Consider the following 23,954-nt stretch of genomic DNA (forward strand, 5'->3'; position numbering starts at 1 on the left):
ATTCAGTCTGTACCTATAATAGCCTTCCTCAAATGGTAGAATACCACATATATTTGAATGTTACATCACACATAAAATACCCTTAATTAATTATTTATGCAAAGTTTTACGGCTCATTCGCCGAAAGATGTTGTTTAACTATGGAAAAGATTATTTGATAAAATAGATCATTAATGATTCGGCAGTCTAATTATTTTCATGCATCCGAATATTGCTTCACTCTCATTCTCACAAGGGAGGGTAACACACATGGAGGCTGATATCAGGTGGGCCACGTGTTTATGAACATTCAATTCTTCTGGAATAGAAAATTCTGCTTTGTGGTCAATAAATAGTAGGTTTAAATGTTTGAAAAGGTATAATATTTTCAAATACATTCTACAAAAAAATAACAAACACATGATAAAATGCATCAAAAGAATGAATTTTTATTATACATACAACACTAAGCACTTCATATTGTATCATAACAAAACATTAGTTGATAGGCAACTATCACCGAAAATATGTTGTTCATAAGTTTGATCATGCATACATAAATTGTTGGATGTTTTAATTCATACATGAGCATATATCAAACAAGCATAAATAACTCATAGAGCCTGCAATTTTAGTGATATTACCCATAAAAACACAAACTACTATAATTTTGAGCCATATTAATAAGGTTAAAATGTTTATACGGTAGAAGGAGAATTTTTGTACACAAAACAAAATTAGTTTCAAGCAATGATTCATGATCCAAAAATCCAAAGAATATGCATTTGGCAGTGAGACAAGTGAGAGAGGAATGTCATTCCATTAATGCAATGATGAATCATTTACGTCGAAGGCATGCACCACACACGCTATTAGTGGTACACAGGGGCATGCAGAAATTCAGCAAATTTTTTGAGATCAATCTATATAACAAGATTATAAATCTCACCTGCAGAAAAGAATTGAATGTTTTCAGAGAAACAAATGTCAGAAATAATTCGATATGTAAAACATTGTCTTCTGAAAAAGTCTGCAAAGGAGCTGAAATAAAGCCTGCATGCCACTGTTAAACAAAATTGTCATTTTATAATCCAAGTTGCACCTGAATCAATAAGGAAATGAAAACAACCCTCAGGGATTGAACTTAAAAGAGTGCATCAATATATTTACATTTACAGCTTGATGTCCCATACATTATGCAAACAAAAAAACTTACATTATGAATGTCACAAGTCACGAGCACTGGGAAATACACTTGATATATTTGGTGATAATCTTTCATCATCATAGCAATTTTACATCCTTTATACCCCACTTTGTTCAATAATTCTTCATAATTACCATTTCAAGCACCAACATAAAAAATTAATCTTTTCTTACAGCCATCACTATTCGGCACACATCTACCAAAAAATAATAATACACAGAAAGTATAATTCATTAACCAATTATCTATGCAACTGTGAAAAAATCGAACAACATGCTCTCCATATAACCATTACATCATTCTACTCCTTTAAATTAAATAAGTCAATTTACTTGCTTCCCCTCAACTTGTTTAAATGGTCCCCTTTAAATTATGCAAAGTGAAAAATCAATCTGAATTATTTCTGGAAAGATGAACCATTTTATTCAAAACCTTTTCAAATATTTCAAGAAAAATAAAAACACGAAAATCTATTGCAACATGTAGAACATGGGTCAATAAACCCTCATTTAAAACTGCCCAAAGATAATTCAATGCAATACTAGTCATTCAGTTGGACATTAGAGATATGGAAACCTGGTGAAATTAAATTTTTATCATATGAATAGCATAAGATCACTAACAGTTTTGGGTACATGCACATACTTTTTGAAAATAACACATTATAGAATATATGTATGTATTGTATATATATATATATTTATTTATATATTTATATGTGATAGTTACTCTCTCCATGTGGCATTGAGAAAAACGTCGCGAGGACCATAAACTCTTAGCAGTCAATTAAACCCCCTATGTCTATCCCATTCCTATGCAAGGATTTTCAAAATACTCCCATCATAAACTTCCACAATAATGGACACAGCAATCATATTAAAAACAAAACAGGGAAAGACATTCAACCTGGAGCAATAACCTACATTTCACAGAATTTTCATATGGAGCATTTTCTACCCTTCATGAGATGCAATCATTTTCCACAAAAAGAATGGAATACTAGCATCAATATCCCACTTCTGAGGTCATGGAAGTCAATGGATTCCAGATAGTTGTTCAACTGGCACTAAAAAAAGTACTCATCTCAGGTTTAGAGCAAAAATAAAAAACAATTTTCAAGAACAAAGACAAATCTACTCTTCAATTTGTTAAAATGTCATCTAAAACGAGGGCATCCGTTTCATATCTTCCTAAGTCTAATATATTCCCAAGAATGTTTATTGCTTTTACAATGGCAAAGTCTTTACCACAAAACCTATCACACAAGGAAACTATTTCACAGGTGCAAGGATAAGTACACAAAATTAGTGTAACAGCAAAAGGTTTTACCCAATATTAAATCATAAAAGATTATGCGTTAAAAATTCAAAGAAGGAATGATTACATATTACACATGCATTGAATTCAACAATATGCAAAAAACCGAATTCAGTTGAGACAATTAAGTGATATATGAATTTCACAAATATGACATGATTAATCAAGGGTTATCAAGCAGAAATCATGAGATATGCGTTCAAATAACGCATAATAAACTACAATATGATGGCCATCTGCATATTATAACAGCTTATTACTTTAAAAGGTACTCATCTGGCCCGTAACCACATTACAGCCAAATTACTTTTTTTGTTGTTGTCAGGATTAGCAGCAGTTCATTTCTTTCCAAAATGATAGAAAATTAACTGCTTAAGTTAGAATCTGTAAAAATTATGCTGGTGTACTTTTTAGAAAGAATGCCATACTAAAGGAGGAATATATATCATTGGCTATCCACTATTAAAACATTATGCCATTAAGGTCACTCCACAAGATCATACTCAAACGCTGCAGTCACGAGAAACAATTATGAGGATGAATCCTAAGTACCACAATGGTTTTCCCCAAAATAAAAGATATAATATTTATAAAACTTCTATTCTCAAATCATTGTCAAGCAATATTGATAGTATGAGCACCATTACACTTGAACCATTACAATTTAAAGTAATAGTACAATTATGTGCATAACACTGAAACACTTAATTTCAAATATTTACAATGAGTCACAATTCAATAATACACTATGATACTAACATAAATATGGATATCTTAACCAATTGACACAAATATTCACTCCTTTGTTATAGATTTATACCTAATGAAGTACACACAACACACCATTATTTTAGATAATGCAGCTGCAGCAAGTTTTCTATTAGAGTTAAAAGTGAATTCTTATCCACATGCTGAATGGATCAAAAGTTAGGGTTAAGACTTTTTTTTTTACCAGTCCACACTGATGACTGCATTCGAGAAGTATACAAACCATACATTCTCAGGATAGTCAACAGAATAGAACTTGAAAATTCTCACTATAACAATGGATGTTTTTAAAACAATAATTCCTCGTCATTTTGCCAAAAAGCTTGGAGGATTATATTTCTGAAGTATAACTTATGTTTGGTTACAAATACCCAAATAGATAACACTGTGGCTTCTAAAATCCATTTGATAACATCAACATGGATCTAGAAAAGGTATTATAAGGGCTTATGTTAAAATTTAATCTGAATTAGTACCTTTCCCTCAGTATACTTCCTTTAGTAACAGTAAAAGAATATCCAAAAACATCTGCCTAACCAAGAGTTGAGAAATAATTGTACTAGACATTCTCAAAGTTAATGGCTTGAGAAAACTTCTCATTTATAAGCCATCACCATTTTTCTTAAAAACCTCCAACATTTCAGGATGAATCATGATTAATATCAAAGTGATTCTTCAATAATGATAATTACTGATGAAACCAAAGTCTCATTTGATTTGGAAAAACTAGACCAAACTATTGCCTTGGCTAATGACACAATCACCACCATCAGTTTCTTATAGATTAAAACTTCATTTTTAGAAAAGTGTCAATGAAATAACAGCAGTTAAGACTGTTGACTAATGTGAAAGATAAGTCTTCACTGCTCCCAATTCTAAAATAATCACCATGTTTGAATAAACACATCATCACCAAAAAGATATCAATTCATTCTATACTTGTTATTCACATAATATCAAAACTTACTTACATTAAGATTTAAATGGCTAAACTTGACTTCCTATTACTGGCATTCGTATATATTCTAGCCAAAAAGGCTAATGCACAATAGGTCTGTGTGCTCCTTGGAAACACATCAAAGGAACTGGAAACAATGAAATAAAATGAGAAACAAAATAAACACCTATTTATATACTACCTGCAGCGTAACAACAAAAATATGCTAACCAAAACTCTATATAATTAGCATTATTTTTGAATGACTAGTGGAAAATGTATGCTCACATTCCAAATAATGAACTAATTATTAGTTGCTTTTGATAACAATGTTATATTATAAAATTGTGTGAATATTTTTATTGATATTTGCAAGCAACAGTTATGATTCAAAGAAGTAATGATATTTATTAGAATTCCTTCCAATAAAAGAACCATATGGTATTTAGAAAATCTTGAGTCTCTTATAAATTACTCTTTTACATAGGTACGCAAAAAATAGTCTTTTCAACAGCCATTTATTTAAAACTTATAAAATTACTACTGCTTTTAATTCAGTGTTCCATTCTGGAATACAATGAAATAATAACATAAAAGAAAAACTTGTAAAAAATGAAAAAAAAGTATGAACTGCTAAATAAAATCTAAAATTGTAAAATATAACAATCCATAAAGGGAAATAATCAAACAAATTCAATATTAAAAATATTAACAACTAACACAGTTTGTTCACTAAAATGAACTGGAATGCTGTCACACCCACCAAGTTAATATCTCATTAGTTTTTCAAACAGTTGATACTCTATTTACAATAACGATAATTCCCTGAAGTTTCATAACAGAGAAACATGTTCCAAAGCAATGTGAGTACATCACAATTACAACATGTAATTTGGGCACATAGGTCTCACCTAAAAAAAAAGAATAAAGGAAACATAGTCTGTCATGGAAGATGAGTATCACAAAATTCACATAGAACATTGTATTGTTCCCAAAAACTGAACACTCAGTATCATAAAGCCCTTTGTGTCATACTCAGTCACTTAAAAGATATTAAAATGCCTTCTTTTCTCCCATGCACAGCAATGGGTCATCAGCATACAAGCCTGGTTTCATTACACCTTCATCCTGCTCCACCTGGGCAGAACTGGCCAATTCTGCAACTACACTGTTTTGAGATCATAAACGAGCAGCCACACATAGCACCAGTGGACAGCCAACTGCCCTCATAAGGCAAAAGACCCTCCATGCCAAAATGTAGACTTCATGGAATAGTTTATTTTTGCTTACAACACTACACCAGGTTGACTGATTGACCCATTTCATTATGACAATACAATTAGAAGCAAAGCCCAGACAGCATTTTGACCTGTCCCAAGAGGCATTAGTCATTTATATTGTAATTTGCCCATGGGTAAATTTATGCTCCATAACTTCTATCAAACACTGGTAATATATTCTTTTTTGAGGTTTGGGAAATGTATACAAATACAGCTGTTCCCACAAAAGAAATATTAATCCAGAAATTTCTAATGTTGTACAAGCTCAGGCAAATTTAACAGAGAATGGAGGCTATGCCAAACCCCTAGTAATTTCTACTCAAATTTACCTGCCAAATCCAACAACAAAGACATACACTTTCACCCACTTTGAAATGATTAACACACACGTACACAAATGACACCCACTTGGCCACAATCTCTCCCACAAAACCCTCTCCTGCAAACCTCCCAACATACACTTACAGCACCAACTGAGCCACAAGAGCAATGCACAAGACATCTCAAGGAAACATGGCCTTGCTCCACAAGATGCATCCAAGACCTGATGCAAGCATTGTGCACCTTGACCAAGCATTTCGGCCACAACTTTCCAAGATGATGCCGCTTTCCCAACATCTGCACGCATCATCCACTGTTTAAAATCCGAAGACCAATGAGGCATTGAATGTACATCAGCTGCCACGGCAGATCTACAGGAGTGAGCTTTGCCCATTGGTGAGATGGAAGCAGCTGGAAGTTCTATTGGGATGAGGTCTGGTGTTCTAGCATCCCCTGAACCTCCTCCAGGAGCCAGCAATCAGTCCAGTACGTCTCCAGGATGGTCAGGAGATGAAAAGTGCCCCCTTACCTCTAGATGGAGCGCCAGGTCGAGAACCAGATGCTGCAATGCTGGATGCTCCAGCAAATCCAAATCTGGCAAAGGTGGCTGACATCTCGGCCAATATTGGCGACCCTTTGAATTTAAAATCAGAACAATTAAACCTTAAGCTTTATCGGAAAAATACTTATGCAACAAAACATATCTGTACAGAGAAGTGAGATATAACAGGCATCCTTTTATTCAATGGTTATTGACAAAAATAAGAAGATGATAAGGTGGAAAAAAATATGACTTGTTAAAATGTTAAGTAGGGCTTTAATTTTGGATTAGTTGGACTGAAATACTAACACTATAAAATGCCATACACTAAAATCTTATTTTCTTTCCCAAATATAATGTCAAATTTTGTTAATGCATTAAATATAAATGACTACATTGGTTATATACACTGTAAACTCTTAATATCATCCTTGTGTTAAAAGGATGCATGAAAGTACGAGTAATTAAAATTTACGTGGAAAATATGATATATTTAATGGGTATGTACTCAGAGACTCCACTTTTTCATTCCTTGTGAGATATGTTTGCATTGCTTAGCAACGAAAGGTGCATTTTTTCCCTTTTTCAACCATTTTTAGAGAAGGGTGGAAACAGAGTTGGAAAGCACACATATCTATCCGATATCAAGGGAAAAGAACACTATGTATTTCCCTAGGAAAGCTTAAATAATCACGTATTCTGGAAAAAACATATCACTGGCGGAAGATGAATATTGACAAAGAATTGCTGATATGGATTGATATTCATCAGTTAACAAAATAATACAGAAAAGATAATTGAGGACTTAATTGCTGCATTGAGTATTTGCTTCACTTGATGGAGAATGTGGAGTTCTCAGGGCTACTACTAATGAATGCTTATGGGAAAGGATATTGGAAAACTACAAACTTTTCATAAGACCCAGATATTTCATACTTGTATCTTAAAAAAGTGTATTGAAGTTTGAAAGCATTGAATTACATTTACAGTCATAATTTTATTAAAATTTGAGATGCTAGTAAGAGAATAGCATGGATAATATGCTAAACAGATGATCTACACATGGATAATTGAGAGTTTACAGTAATTAAAAAAGAATATAAAAAATTATAAGCGCACAAGCTAGAATGCACAGCAAAAAGTACTCGAAAAACTCACCCCGGTCAAAATCAACCATCTCTAGCATGATTTTGAAATTTTTTGTACAGCTATATTATGTCACTTAATGGTGTGATTTATCATGAACTTGCTAGATTTTATACTAAATATATTTATTGATATTTTTGTGGTTTACAGTAATGCTATGCATAAGTAATAATTGATCATGCAAATCCTATAAGCCTAAATCAATATCTTTTAACTTTGGTTTGAGGCTTTAACACATGATTCCCACATCTTTCATTCTAAGAAACAAATAAAAACTCTATCAATGCAGGCTAATTTTATCAATTCCTTTACCTTAAATGACCGATGAAGATGAAGGACCACATCACAGAAAACATAGCGTAAAATTAACAGACGCAAGAAATCATCACCGAAGAACTGCAAGAATCCTGGCTCTGTAAAGATCAAGCAAAAACAATAATTAAAATTAGTGCATTCACTCTACTTCAACATGCCTAATAAAAACACATCTACAGTGGAACCTTGTACAACGAGCATAATTCGTTCTGCGATCTTTCTCATAAAGTGAAACACACATTTAGTGAAACAACTTTTCTCACATAAATTAATGCAAAATAGGATTATGCATAACATACCAAAAAAATTAATTATGTACAAGGTTTATTCAAGCAAAATTATACATACATTATTTAAGATTATGGATCATGTCAATGTTTTCCTCTATCATGGAATGAAGCAAGCGGGAATGCAAGTTTGATTTATTAAAGCAACCAAGAATCGAAAGTTTATTATTTATCATATGTTCCTAATTCCTTTTTAATGGAAATGTCTGGAGAGGTTTAATTATGCAAATGCTTCAAAATTTTGTAAAAATACAACTAAGAATTATCAATAAATAAATTTCTGGCACTCAACGCCACTGCCTTATTAGGGTGATGCATTATATGCATGGTACGATTCAATCGTTTCCCATGACCTCCACATCACAATTAACCTGCTGCTTTGGACTTACCACTTCCAGAAGGCTCATGGACTATCTGAATGGTGAACAAACAGGGGTTTAATTTTCAAATCGCCCCTTGCATTTGTGCAAAATAGCAGCGTGAGATGGCCTTTCATTGGCTTGTGGGCCAGCAATGCATTCTCTTCTCCTGTTATCTGCACAAATATAGGTTTGCTTTGGTATCTTCTTCCAGAAGGCACCTGCTTCCTCAGCATTAAACATCTGTTATGGCAGGTGAATCTTAGAATCTATGAGCTCCTTGAAGTCACAGATGAAGTTCTCTGCTATCAGAGCTACTCTGCTGCCTCTGCTACTCAGAGCTTACTGTTTCACCATGCCTGACAATGCCTTGGATGCCGGTTTCTCTCATTAACTTCTTGAAACATACAACACTCCTCTTAAATACTTCTTCAACCATAGATGATCCAGACATCTTCTAACGAGGTCAGCGAAAATCATTTTCCCCTTCTCACAAATGATATTCTCATACATAGTGGTTATTGTAATTGCTTTTCATTCATCCATTTGAGAAGCAACCTTTGAACATCATTGAGAATACATAACTATTGAGTAGACTCTTGTCACTCTATTTGAAGCAACCATCTCCTTAATATTGTCCTTGCGCTTGAAGAGAATTCAAATTGTTGATGTCAACCATTTGTTGATGGGCTTACTAGATCAGCCACCCTCACGCCTTGTTCCCAATTAATAATGGTCTTACTTTTCATTTATAATATAATGTTTATTCTCTTATGACTTTCTTCTAATGTATGTTTCTTATAGGTCATTTTTAAAGATATGCACAAAACATTATTGAACAGCAAACAAAAAAATTACTAATCTAGACTGAACACACGTTTGGAAAAATGTGCAAATACTAGCGACACTAAGATTCTAGTGGAACGAGTGCTAAACACAAACTTAAGTAGCAGGCACGCAACCATTCTGGAAATTCCCTTTCCTTCATCACTCATAATGTGAAAAGCCGCTCATTACAGCCATTCATTCTTGGGACCAATATTTTTGCTTGTTATGCAAATTACTCGTCAAGCAAGGTCCTCATTAAGCAAAGTTGTAGTGCATAAGCAGAGAAGGTTATTTCAACACCTCCTTAATTTATACCAACAATTATTAACACAAAATTTGAAATTCAAAATTTGCATTGCATCATAACACAATCCTTGTATAAGGTTGATCAAACAGAATACATGGCCTATATAAAAAGTATCAGAAAATTTTTTGGAAAAATAGATTTATTTCAGATATAGCTACAATGCCTCAATATTCTTCTAAGTACATCCCTTAAGCATCGACACCCTTTTGCCAGTGGCTTTTTCACGACTTGAAGGCTCCCTGGTATGCGGATTCCTGAAAGTCCTAAAGGGTATGTGTGCAAGCTTCTTTGACGGTACTTAGGGTCCTATGATGGTGTCCTTTGAGGGAGGATTTCACTTTTGGGAATAGAAATAGTCTACTGGTGCCAAGTCAGGACTGTAAGATGGGCCGTGGAATAGTTGCTGAGCCTTTGCAGAGGGTCTTCGAAAGCAGACACTTGCCTCTGCTTTTGGTTGTTTGTCGAAAGAACTTTGGGACAAGTTTAGTGCACATTTTCACATCCCCAAATTTTCAGTGATAATGCTGTGCACTGTCAACTTATCAATGCCAATATGATGTGACCCTGCGCACTATTGACTGATGGTCTGAATTCAGCACTTCACTCACATGCCAGGAAAAAATTGTCACCAATACTCTTTATACAAACCTTATGGACATACCATATCAAACCTAGCATTAGATGGGCATTCCTCGACACCCAATTCTACTCTCTGCTAACCTCTTCATGCTCACATTATTAATCTTTTTGCATGTGTCACAAATCATTAGCCATTTTTTTTTATCTGTAGTTAAATTTTGTCATGCTTGGGAAAGAGATAATTCTAATCACCATGCCAAGGCAAAGGTCTTATAAGTGTGGTTTGAAAAGTCCATTCAAACATGAAAATTACTTTTTTTTGAGATAAAATCATTTTCATTTTTCAAAATAGTTTCCTTTTGCGGCTATACATTTTACCCAACTCTGCTCAAGTTCGTTGACATCTTCCAAATATGTAATTGTATCAACTCTGCAAAATAGGAATTTTTTTTATGCAATCACATCCTTTTTGAATTAAATCTCCTTCCACCCAGCCATTTCAAATCTGCAGAATATTGCGGATGGGGAACAAGTTGGAATTATAATTCCAACATTTTTGCGCCAAAACTGCAGTTGAGCTGGAGTTATATAAAGATGGTAAAGGACTTTTTTGTGGGCCAATCGCTGATGTTTTTTTACAGATCAGTTTTCAAATGATCTAATAAAGATGCATAATATGTATCTGAGACAGTTTGACCCTTTTCAAAGAGTCAAGGAATATTAGTATAGATTTGTAGATCCCAAAAAACCGTCACCAAACCCTTCCCAGCTGAAGGAATGGTCTTCACCTCATTTGGTGCATACTCGCTAGTGGCAACCTATAGCTTGGACTATTTATTTGTTTCAGGCCAGCAGCAAATCTCGTCCACATTGACAAATTCAACCTAAAGTTATGTGGATTTAACTGAAACAGCGAAAAATAGCCTTTCAACAAGTCATATGATTTCATTTTTGGTCAACTGTCAGTAATTGTATGAACTATCTTGGGAATAGCTTTCTCACATCCTAAGGTTGATACAAAAAAAATGTAACCATTTACTCAAAATGTCTAGAGCATCAGCAACCTCAATCATCTGAACTCTTCTATCACCCATTACCATGTCACGGATTTTATCAATGGTTTCTGGGGCAGAGACCTCAACAGGGCATCCAGAGCATTCAGCATCATCTGCACTCACATGACCATATCACATCTTTCTAAACCCTTATAAGTCATTCCTAAGCATTAACATATACACCATAATGTTTAGAATAAAAGAATCACTCACACCAAAAGAACAAACGGCATCACTCACAAATGGAACTGATGTATCTTAATGTAGGTATTTTTCATAATGCCTCATCTTTTACACATCTTTTACTATTTTTACTCAATAGAGGACCTCAGAAGTATGGCCAGTGGCAAAGTTAAGCAAGAGACAGTTGAGTTTTGGGTATCATAAGGATGAAACTTCAAAGGTGCTTCAAAACTACAGAAGCATTTTTGTTCAGCAATCATGCAAGTAACATTTGATTTCTTGTGATCCCTATAACACCTTGTCAATCGTTTGCCTGTTTAGAAATAGACATTCGAAAAACACATGTTTTGCCAATGCTTGTATTATACAATAACATGGCATATTACTAGGACTTAACAAAACACACTTTGAGCACTCACTTTACCTTCAGCATGATGAATCATAATTTAGGTAAGTTAAAAAGTACTGACAGGATACTACCTTCTTGACAAAACATGGCACATCATAAAAAATTGATATGAAACATTCAATCGATAGAACTAGTGACATCCTCATATGAGCCTGTAACATTTTACCAATGGCACACTCACCAATTCGGCATCTCGTGAAGAGTCGGCTGGCCTCTGTCACAAAACGATCAATGAAAGACTGACACCTTTCCCAGTGATGAATAGGTACATTCATTATGTTGCAGATAAAACAGAAAGCTGTCAAAGGACTATGGAGGAATAATGTGAAAAGGCTTCCATTATGCTGGTGATCTGAAATAAGACAAATATATAAAATATACATAAGCAAAACACCTCACAAACTAAAAAATTGCGCTCCCTATTACTTTCAAATTCAGCAAAACCAAATTACTTAGATCCCACTTATTTCTTAACACACTGGTCTCTCACTTGAGAATAGCTTCACACTATGAAAAATTAATTTTCAAATGCACTCTGAAAAGAAGCTTGTGGCTAGCTTTACAATGGAAAGTTAACATGATACTTTAACTTGCCCTTCAATATTCCACATCTTATGTGATGTGATTGCCATTTTTCCAGAATTTAATGCCACGAAATAAATTTCCATTCATTAGAATGACATTCATGTTTCATATACTTGGTAATTTACACACACTGGCTACACATCCATATTTCTGTCATGTTGTTTATGTCATCTTATCATGTTGATGGAAAGCTATTGTCACTCAACGCAGCAGTGCAGCCAGGTTGACACAGTTGTGGTGGGTAATGAATCTGATGCTATGCAACCAACAGAACACAAGAATCCCATTTTTGACTGCCAGCTCTAAAACTATAGCTTATTAAAAATTCATTACTGATACCTTAGAGTCAACCATTGAAAGAGTGAAAAATTCTTAAGCAGTGGTTCCATACAATGCCAATAATTTGGTAACGGTAAATACCGTTCCAACGAAAAATCATTTTTTCATATTTATCACAACGAAAATAATATACTAATTATCATGGCATAATGGAAAATAAATAATAAAAGCCAATGTAATTAAAACAGCTAAATTTAACATTATCTCATTTTTTCATAGATCTAACTGATTAGCTACACCATATATATAAAAAGGAAAGCATAGTACAAATATTTATGTGGGTGGGTGAAACAGCCCCCTGACGCCATCTCTTGGCCAAAGAATTGGGGCACTTGGTGACATATAAGACCAGATCTCAGTGTAAATTACGTTTCCTCGATAGCTCAAGTGGTTAGAGCATCCGCCTGGCAAGTGGAAAGATCCAGTGTTCAAGTCCCAGTCAAGGATATATTTTTGGGCTTGCGATCAGTCCGATTCCGCCTTCCTGTACTCTCTCCTGTACTCGTCCTTTCTGTGTTCCTATCCCTTTTCCTTACACCTATTTCCATGTGAATAAATATTTGTTCGCCAAATGGTAGGATTTCGTGTTTGAATGTACATATACACATGCATACACAAACATGTATGCATATAGATGCATGTATGCATATAAATACATATCTGCTTGGAATAAATAAAAGATTTTCCAGTAAATGGGAAAATGCTGCTTTGAGAGACCATGATACAGGAACAAAAATCCATATCAGTGTTCCAATTTCGAGGAACCTATTATTCATTAAATCATAAGAATTTTTTCCAAGTTTTCAGGCTTAACTTTGTGGATATCCATTAGCACTGAAGTAAAAATAACAATCTATCTTTCCACTCAAATTTCGAGTACTGAATAAAATTGAGTGGAAAGATAAATTGTTATTTTTACCTCAGTAATAAGAATATTTGTTAAATGAATACACTATCAAGAAGAACTGACTTAGCCATGTGTTATCATTGTGGGATCAAATTTGATCATTTAGCAGGGCATGCATATACCATAAGCTATCCTAAAATGTACCCTACAAAAAATACAGCTTGGTTCTTTGGCAGATAATTATCAACATATCATTTGAAACTGAGGAGGGCATCAACATATGCCAAATGTATTGAAGTCAAGGTGTCATTTCCACCCTTAACAACAAGAAATTCAAGATTCCTGGAATTTGAAGAACAAAAATTTCTCAAGGTAAAATGAAATCACATTTAATTTTTTCTACCTTAAGATATGAACAAGTATTGCATCTGTCTGTTCAATATCATTTTTTTAATCATGACATTTCTTCATATTTTAAAAGTTTTCTAATAACGACCACATTGTCCACATGAGCCCTAGTTAAACATTTAGGAAGAACTATGGAAAACTATTATGGAAGAAGCAGAAATAAAAAACTTCCAAATGGGAGGTGCCATATTTGGAGAGACTTTTGAAAAATTTTCAGATTATATTTCTGGGGTTAATAGACTTGAGAGCAGGATTATAGAGCTTTATGGAAGAAAAAGATTTATACATATATGCAGGTTTGATTCCAGTCTCCGATGCATTGAAATTATTATTATTAAAAATACACATGTGCTGATAAGACAGTGTCAGGTTGCACACGTCCCAAATAATCCCAAAAGATAATAGATAAAATCAGACTTCAAAACACAAATCTCTTTAACAAAACAAGCAAATCCCTATCCCATTACATCCATTAATCAGCAAGAAAAAAGATAAATTAAAAAAATTAAGCTATTACATATAATACAATATACCACACATCAATCAAATTATTACATATATTCCATACATCTATTCTTAAAAGTATACACTCTGTTAGGAAAGGGCTCGAATATTCTTGCAGGTAATGTGTTCCAATCAACAATTGTTCTATTTAGAAAAGAAAATTTTTTTTATTTGTTCTCTCTGCCCGGCATTTTACCTTAAATTTGTGATCATTTCTCCCTATAAAATTTGGGTTCCCTGCCTCTAAATTAAATTCTAAACGTTGACAAAATAAGCACAGTCAAGTCGATCTCATCAAAATTTAACAAAATAACTTTAATATCAAACAGTTTTGATGCGATCAGATTGATTTCCATGAATCTTCTTCCCACTTCAGGATGTAGAAACCTTCCACTACTTTTAAAAAAAGTGTCAGAAATACCTTGAAATGCAGGCGGCGTATCTTGAGGGGACATGAGAATGATAAGAGGCTGTCCAAAATAACGTGGAATGTGCTGGAACACAAAGCTATTGTCTGAGTCCACAATGAAGAAGAATGGCTTCCTTGTGAATGCATAGAGATCTCCTGGATACAAACTGAAACATCAAAACAGATTTCAAATGCAATTCCTTAGTCAAGTTAAGACAATAAATACACTCAATCGTTTTCTCAAAAAGTGCACTGGTACATATGCTTTACATGCGACCTACTGAGCTAGTTAGGTTTATATTTAATCATGCTGCAAATATTTATGCAAAATGAATACTTTCCAATCTTGCAGAGAACAAATGTAAAATGAAAATAAAAACAAAAAAATTAATTACAAATTATTGGTAGAATGAAAGTAAAAATGAAATGCAATGCTGAAAATCTTTCAATTAAAGTATGCAAAACAGCAGCACCACAAAGCCTAGCATAAAAAAACTTTGTGTATTCAAAAATATAGTAAAAACCCTTATTTACACATTTTAAGGGATCCCAGAAAAAAAATATAAAATGCGGGAAAATGCAAATAATGGGAAAAGGACAATTTTTCACTATTACAAGCTCATTACACTATTAATTAACTCATTATCTGAGTATAGAATCATCTCCATCATCACGAATAACGTCAACTGCAATGTCTTCATCACAATCGACATAACACCCCACCTTTCCAGAGCAGTTATACTATATCATAGATTCCTTAACTTGTTTTCAAGCTACATGTATTGTAAGACACCCAGGGAATCCAATTTGATTACCATTATATTCCTACCACAATCATGCAGAGATATCAATTTCTGTACAAACATTCTTCAATAATACCCAAATCCATAGTTGGAACTCACTAGTGAAATTTGCAGGAAAAAATTGTAATTGCACGTTTCTCAAGTGTGCATATGCTGAATTAGCAGGGAACTGATAAGCAGCAGAATTTTCCTGTTCCAAGACCTCATTTTAGCATCCAGAGCATGAAGCTCATCCTCAAATATTTCTGAGGTGATCCAGGATTTGGAATTTTTTGTCTACCTCATTGGCAACATTTTTACATGTTCGAAGCACCTGGGGCTCTATCATTCACCAACCACTAGTGGCTGAAGCTTCTCACTTCCATCAGCATTTATGATTAATAAGACAATAAAAGACCTGGTCTTGTTTGCATTGAAAGCACATCTTGGACTTTAGCCTTCAAGTTTATTCAATGCTTATACCTTCCACAGAGCTGCACAGTCTCCAATACTTCTACTTTCACCACACACAGCCTCATAAACTAGATTGTGCCTATTTTCAAACCTATCTCGCCAACCATTGGACGCTATGAAATCTTTGATTCCCAATTATGAGGGAATGTGCCATAGATTTCCTTTAAGACAACACCATTCACAGGGATATTTAACGACCTATCAATCAAAAACCACTCCTCCAGTAATTCTTCATAGTAGGAATTCTAGACATATTTTCTCTTTTTAAATAATGTTCGAACATGTTAGCATGTTTCAAAATCAAATTAAGATTTTTCCACATCGTACTCAGTGTAGAGGCTAGGAATTTCAGATTAGATCGAAACAAATTCGAGAATCAGATATTGAAAAAATTTATTTTTATTTTTAATTGAAAATGTTATTTTTACCCATTGTCTTTCCATTTTCAAGCAAGATATAATATATGCTCCCAAGTAAATGAGGAAATGTTAACACATGAGAATCTGAGCTACCTTGCCATTTGACTTAAGCAACCAGTTATCCAACTTCAAAATTTTGTGAAGAAAATAATATTATATTTGATTCAGTGTAACTTTGACCTAATTAAGCAAGTTTTAAGACTTTTTATTACTCAGGAACATATCACCAAAAAAACTGTTGCAGCTTGGCATTGCAAATGATCCCAGGAGTCGGTCACCAGTTCTTCCATTTTCCACGCTTCAACATGCTTAGGACAAAGTTATTTTCATTCCTCATAGTTTCAACTTATATGCACGATGAATACTCTCCCTCAGGTGTTCTTAGATTGTCTAAATTAAGAGGCTAACTTCAAGTCTTATCACCAATTTTTTCCTGGCAGACAGATTATGAGAGAGAGAATTCCAGAGAATACTGGATCTTTTTTTAATATACACTCAAGTTTACATATGCATATAATTCAGCATTAAATACAGTTTTAGCTCAAGTATAGAGCAGATCTACATGTTAGGTCCCCTGCAAGAGGGAGGGGACTGAAATAGGAGAGAATATGTGTGAGGGAGGCTGAAAGGTAAATGGGCATATAAGTCAAGTATTTTGTACGTCAAACACAGCAATAATAGTAAGAACAACAAGAACATCAAATATGAGTATTCTTCAATCGAGCAAATAAGAAACTGGCAAGGTCACATCTTGTCACAAACATCATATAATTGACTGGTATTTTAATTTTTATATTGTCTCAACATTATTCACATATAGGAGGGCACCAGAGCCTCCTCTTTAGTCCTCTGTATAATTTGTGGCAAGGAGAGACATTGCCAATTTCGATTTTGCCCCATTGAAGACTACTTATTTTTTATGTACTGGCTGTTATTATATTTCAATTCACCAATGTATTTTAATTATATTTTAATCAATATGCATGTATTTTCAGCACACACCATATTACTTAAGTTTCCCTGAAATTCATAACTCTGCCTTTCTCTTCTTCCTTCCAATACCATCCTTTCCCCACATTACACTCCCTTGCGCCCACATACATAATGCACTACACCGTACTTGCTGAAATAGTGCCATCAATAACACTATAAAATGAGGTAAAGCTGAGGAAAATCATCAAGGTATTCATTAATTTCTAAACAGAAGTTCATCTAGTTAATTACTGGATACTTCTGAGGAATCAAGAAATACTAAAAAAAATAGCCACAACAAAAATAAGAGGTATGTTAACAGGGATTTCTTGCATGTAATGGGGAACTGGGAATACTGAGAGGTACCCTGCATGATGCCAGTGAGATAGAACTGCTTCAATAGACCGCATTGCACTTCCACCTTCAGCCTTTCACTCTGGCAAAATACCATACACAGATTACAGCTGATTTCCAGTCAGCCTGCACAGATTGCAGCAGCTGGAAACAAATGAATACAACATTTGTATAAAAAGTATCAGTAACAATTTTTCCAGACGTTTGCGTAAAGTGCTGAATTCAGACCACCGATGGATGATGCATATGATCGCAGATTGTATTGGCATTGATTAAAGGCCAGTGTACACCATTATCGCTGAAAATTTGGTAATGTGAAAGATCTGCACTAAACTTGCCCCAAAGGTCTTTGAACGGACGACAAAGAGCAGAGTCCAGGGTCTGTTTGCAAAGACCTGCAAAGGCACAGCAACTATTACGTGACCTCCCTTTCAGTCCTGACTTGGCACCAGTAGACTATTTCCTATTCCCTCTAAGGACACCACCCTAAGGGCCATCAAAGAAGTTTGCCCGCGTACCCTTAGGGACCTTCTGGAATCCAACAGTCAAGGAGTCTCCAAGTTTTGGAAAAGCCGCTGGCAAAAGTATGTCGACGGTCGAGGGATAAAGTTTGAAGAATTTTTTGGCATTGTAGCAATATCTGAAATTAATCTATTTTTACGAAAACTTTCCCGATACTTTTTATACAAATTGTGGCTACAATTGGAACACATCTGCATTCAAGTGTCTATACGTGGCATCATTTCACGATAAAGAGAAAATGGATGTGTCCTTTACAATGGCAATAAAAATAAAGTGTGAGACTTGGAGAGTTAAGTCTCCAGCCCATAACTTCTGCAATATATGAGGCACATTCAAAGAGTAAGCTACATGCACACAACTTTGGTCTAAATTTAACTTTACATCTAAGAAAACAGCCCTTAATTTTTGAATATGTCTAATAATTATTTGGCTGAGAATGTCGAGAAAATAGATGGTAAATTTAGAGGAGGTATAAGTAAAATTTGCCATGAGTGCAAACCTCGGGGTAAAATTAAAAAGTAAAATACTAAACCATATCAAATTACTACATTTGTCTTTACACATTACAGAACACGTTTTCAATGTTTGCGGCAATAGTATGCTACAGATAATGTCAATTAAACACCCAATGGTGGTCACTCCTCCCAAAAGGACTTTGAGGAAAAATGTGTTCCCACTATGTAGACATTCAGTCCACTGTTTATCACCATCCTCATAAAAACCTGACTGACTCAACACCTGGGGAGTTATTCTGTAAATCATAAGTGTCCAATACTATTCTTCAAATGGCATCAGTAGTCATTCCGTAAAAGCCACTAGCATCAGCAAATAGCATCGGATATCACCGATTCCATTTATCATGTCATTGGAGAATTATGGAAGAGTGAAATTAATGCCTAACTAGCATGAGCATCCAAGTCGATGGAAGGTTGACAAAAGAAAAATTATGCTTTGAATTATATTGAAATGATAGTTCTCTGTAATTGAAAAACAGCAAGCGTGGGTTATTTAAGTTCACTGAATAACAATCAAGTTTTATTTACATATTCATGGGTTCACTATTTAAATTGCATACCTCATACAGTGGGACCTCAAAATGAGCATAATCCATTCCACAATCTTTCTCGTAAAGTGAAACAACGGTCTGTTAAAACAACTTTTGGCATATATATTAATGTAAAATTGGATAATGCGATCCATGCCAAAAAAAAAATTATGTACAAGGAATATTCAAAGAAAATTATGCAGACATTGTTTAAGATCATGGATCATGTCTAACTTATCTTCTGTCAAGAGAATGAAGCAACTGGGAATGCAAACTTGATTTGTAAAAGCAAAAAAGAATCTAAATAAATTGTTAATTATTTATGATACGTAACCAATTCCTTTTTATGAGAAAGCTGTCTAGAGCCATTTCTTTTGCCAACGCTTCAAAATTTGGTAAAATGCGACTAAGAAGGATTGTTAAATTTATATAGCGTGCATCGCCACTACCTTAGTAGGGGTGATGCCTCATTTTCATAGTGCAATACTTAAGTTTCCCATGACCTCCACATACCATTTAGCCCACTGTTTTGGACTTAACACTTCTTGAAAGCTCATGGAGTTTTTGAATGGTAAGCAAGGAAGGGTTTGATTTTCAAATTGCCACTTGCATTTGGGCAAAATACCATTTCATTGACTTGAGGCCACACAATGTTTGCGGCCTCAAGTCAATGTTGAATATTCTCTTCTACTGTTCTGTGTAACAATACAGGCTCGCTTCTGCATTTTCTTCCCGAAGAGAACAGTCTTGTCACAGTTAAAAACATGCTGTGGCAGGTAACCTTCAGAATCTACAAGCTTTCTGAGGTCACCAATAAAGTTTTCTACTGCCTTTGACTGAGAGCTTGCTGCTTCACCATGCCTCACAATGCCGTGGATGATGGTTCTTCTTGTCAACTTCTCACGCCACGCACAGTTCCCGATCCTGACATCAAATTAACGAAATCAACGAAAATCACTTTCCCTTCTCACAAATTATATTCTTGCTAATGGTGTCAAATTGCAATTGCTTTTGGTTGCTTTCGTCCATATCAGAAGCAACCTTTCAACATCATTGAGAATATGTAACTCTCGAGTAGATACTTTTGTCACTCTATTTGAAGCGTATAAATCCTTAAGTGTTGTCTGTGTTTTTGAAGAAAAGGCCAATTGTTGATGTCATCAGATTGTTAACATATGTAACTAAATCAGCCACGCTCACACCTTGGTCCGGATTTTTAATGATTTTACTTTTCATTTCTACTGCTATTTTTATTCTATTATGGTGATCTTCTTGAGGATTTTTCTCCAGGGCCAATTATAAAACTATTCACAAAATATTATTTAACTTTGCACAAAATATCATTGATAATATGTTTTAACACAAATTTGGAAAAATGTGCAATCACTAGCAACACTAAGATGATAGAGGAACGAGTTCTAGAGATAAACCACAATAGTAAGCAAACAATGAATCCAGGAATTTCCCCCTCCTAGTCACTCGTTATGCAGAAAATCACTCATTAAACCATTTGTTTTCAGAAAAAATATTTTTGCTCGTTATGCGAATTACTTGTGTGAGGTGCTCAATCAGCGAGGTGCCACTGTAAATATAATTTTTATTGAATAAACCTTGAAGACAATCTTTTTTTTTCAGTATGGAATTAATCATCATATTTTAAATTAATCTATTTCCAAAAATTGTTTCTCTAAACAAATGTTTTGCTTTACAAGAAAGACCACAAAATGAATCATTTCCCTTGAAGGAGGTTCAACTGTACTTGATTTTAAGTAACAATAAAATGCAGTCTGTAATTTACGTGGGAATTCATTTTGTGCAGTTATTTCTCAAGGTTCATCCTTGAGGCCAATATATATGTAGAGCAGCCCCTTCTAATGATTCTCTTTTATATATTTCCTTTTAGATGATGAGAAACAAAAACCAGCCATTCCTTCGGAAGAACCATCTCTGCTTTCTGCTATTGACTAAGGCATCACTGAAGCAGGGAGTGAATTCACTTATTAGAATTCACGAAACAGTGGCCCCAGTATTCTCTAGAAACAGTTAATTTTCAATTTTTCAAGAACCATCAACATGATATTGCATTTTTTTCTTTCAGTAATCACTGAAGTGTTGTATGGAGATGAAGAATATAAACTAATTACATTAATTTTACATATTCTGTCATCTAAAGTACTGGACCTTAATCCAATGATGATATTGTCTGTCATTCTTCAGGTGAGTTTCAGTTACAGGCTCTACAGTAGCTGTTACTAGTTTTCTTATACTCAAGCTTTGAGAATGGTCTTAAAAACTTCATCAAAAGAGAATTAACCAGAAAAATTATTGGCTTTTATGAGGCATTATTATTATTTTCAATAAACGAGTTAAACATATCAGCATACCCTTTCAGGGTACATATTTGCACGGATTTACCCTGAAGTGGTATCAGAAAATTGAATTTTATTTTCAAAAGTCCACTATTTAATCATTTTTTCCTACATTTTCAGAAAATGAAGCAACATACTACCTGCTGAATATGGAAGAATATTTTTTTGATGCTATGTTTTATGATGTATAGCGTTCAATTTAAAGCTGCAACATTGTTTTGTTTTCTGGATTTTGGATTTTTCTCTCAAGTCAGACTTAAAGAAATTTAAAATTATACTTGTTCCAAATCAGCAAATGAATTATCCCCCATTTCCATTAAATTACTGTGAGTTTCCATTAGTTTATTACTCATTAAAATTGAAATGTGTACTGCATATGTTAAAACTTACTCAAAAAATAAAGGTAATATAGAAAATAGAAACTCAGGAAGCACAAGGAAAAAAATCAACAATTTAACTGAACCTAAATCATTTTTAACTTGTCGTGAGACATTATTCATAAAAAATTGCAAATTTTGGTTTGTCTAGAAATTTGTTTGTCTAGGTTTGTTCGGTGTATCTCAGAAAATAATGCCACCAAAAATCTGCATATTTACACAAATTTAGCAGCAAGGATAAACATGCTTAAGCACAGTATGTGTCATTCATTAGCGAACAGATACAAAATTCACTATCGAGGGATAAGTCAAACAAATACATTGACTTAGAAGTTAATTGACCACATCAATCTGTTCAATTCAACATAGTCTATGGCACTACTAACTTCCAGTTTGAAAATATACATTCAAAAGATATTACATTACTGCTAAACTGTTTAACATAGAAAGTGTTCAAAAAAAACTAAAGTGATCTAAAACGCTTGTGAACCATAACTCAATGAACAAGTAGGAGTGTGATACACACCATTCAATGAAAGCATGATATTATGAGGTACGTGCAGGAAAATAATACATCAATGAATAATAAAAAAAACACTATGTACACGTTAAAGACAAAATCATGAAATCAATGCAACTGAAAACAGTAGCATGGCTACAAAACATACACAACTATGCATGCCCTATGGACTTTCAAAACTAACAAAATAGGCTCACCAATTCATTTCTTTCAGCTGACAATTTTTTTTATTTGAATGATCCAATTCCCTCTTGCTGCTTGTTACAACACCACCCAAATCATAACCCACTGTCAACAAACAGACAGATCACAGAATGCAATTAATTCCATCAAGTTGGGATCCTACAATCACTGAAGTTTCACTAGAAGTAGGAACCAATGACTTACCATCTTCAGGATGTTTTGTTGAGGAGAAGCAACCATCAGCAGAAAGGTAAAGTAAAAGAGCACCGTTTGGCGGCAATTCCTTAAAACCTGAAAATATAAACAGAAATCATTTAATGTTACTATATTCATGCTTACTATCAAAATTTATATAAATGTACATAAATTATTTTAAATGTATAACATATAATTGCCAGGCATGTTCAAAGAAGAGAGAAGGTTGCCGGGAGAAAATTGAAGTTAGTAGACAATGTGAGGGAAAGGAATTTTGAAGATTAGGATTGAAAAGAGAATGCTAAGCAAGTGATGCAAGAGAAAGAAAAGATTCCCTTTCCTTAACCCTAACTGATCATTGGATGGTACGAGGGCTGAGATATAATCCATCAGGAGTCTTAAATAAATAACACCATAATCATAAAAATTAAATACAGTGTACGTGCAAACTTGGTTTGAGGCATGACTGGCACTCAGAATGAAGCTCTGAATAGTCCGTTTGACAGTGGATGGCCACGAAGCACGGAATTGAGCAGGAGAGTACCCGAGTACCTGCTCCTTAGGACAATCAAACTCCTTATCACACTGCTGATGATAAGAAACATTCAGGGGGCCAGAAAACAAATCGCAAGAGGAAAATAATGGAGCAACATACAGGAAGTAACTTAACAATTGAGAGATCAACAGGGGTCAGGGAATTCATATTTTTTCCAATAATACTAAATCATTAATTAAAGGTAAATGCTTCTTGATTATTAACAATTTAACAGTCACCCTAATCAGCTCATATTTTTCTATTGCAATAAATTCTTAATTGGCTATTTATTGGGTA

At 34.2% G+C, this 23,954-nt stretch overlaps 1 protein-coding gene across 1 annotated transcript in view; it reads right to left on the reverse strand.

The window, feature by feature from the left end:
- Positions 1-403: 403 nt before the first annotated feature.
- The window catches only part of LOC139691933 (protein SCAI), a 41,095-nt gene continuing 17,544 nt past the window's right edge, over positions 404-23,954 (reverse strand). The window contains exons 10-15 of the mRNA XM_071589885.1: positions 23,132-23,218; positions 22,942-23,032; positions 14,923-15,077; positions 12,000-12,170; positions 7,809-7,909; positions 404-6,443 (exon numbers count right to left, since the gene is read on the reverse strand). Of these exons, the coding sequence (XP_071445986.1) occupies positions 6,288-6,443; positions 7,809-7,909; positions 12,000-12,170; positions 14,923-15,077; positions 22,942-23,032; positions 23,132-23,218 (761 nt within the window). The 3' untranslated portion in view covers positions 404-6,287. The remainder of the gene's footprint in view (positions 6,444-7,808; positions 7,910-11,999; positions 12,171-14,922; positions 15,078-22,941; positions 23,033-23,131; positions 23,219-23,954) is intronic.

This window comes from Hetaerina americana, unplaced genomic scaffold (genome assembly GCF_022747635.1).
Source record: "Hetaerina americana unplaced genomic scaffold, ioHetAmer1.1.p SCAF_4, whole genome shotgun sequence".
Classification (NCBI taxonomy): Eukaryota; Metazoa; Arthropoda; class Insecta; order Odonata; family Calopterygidae; genus Hetaerina; species Hetaerina americana.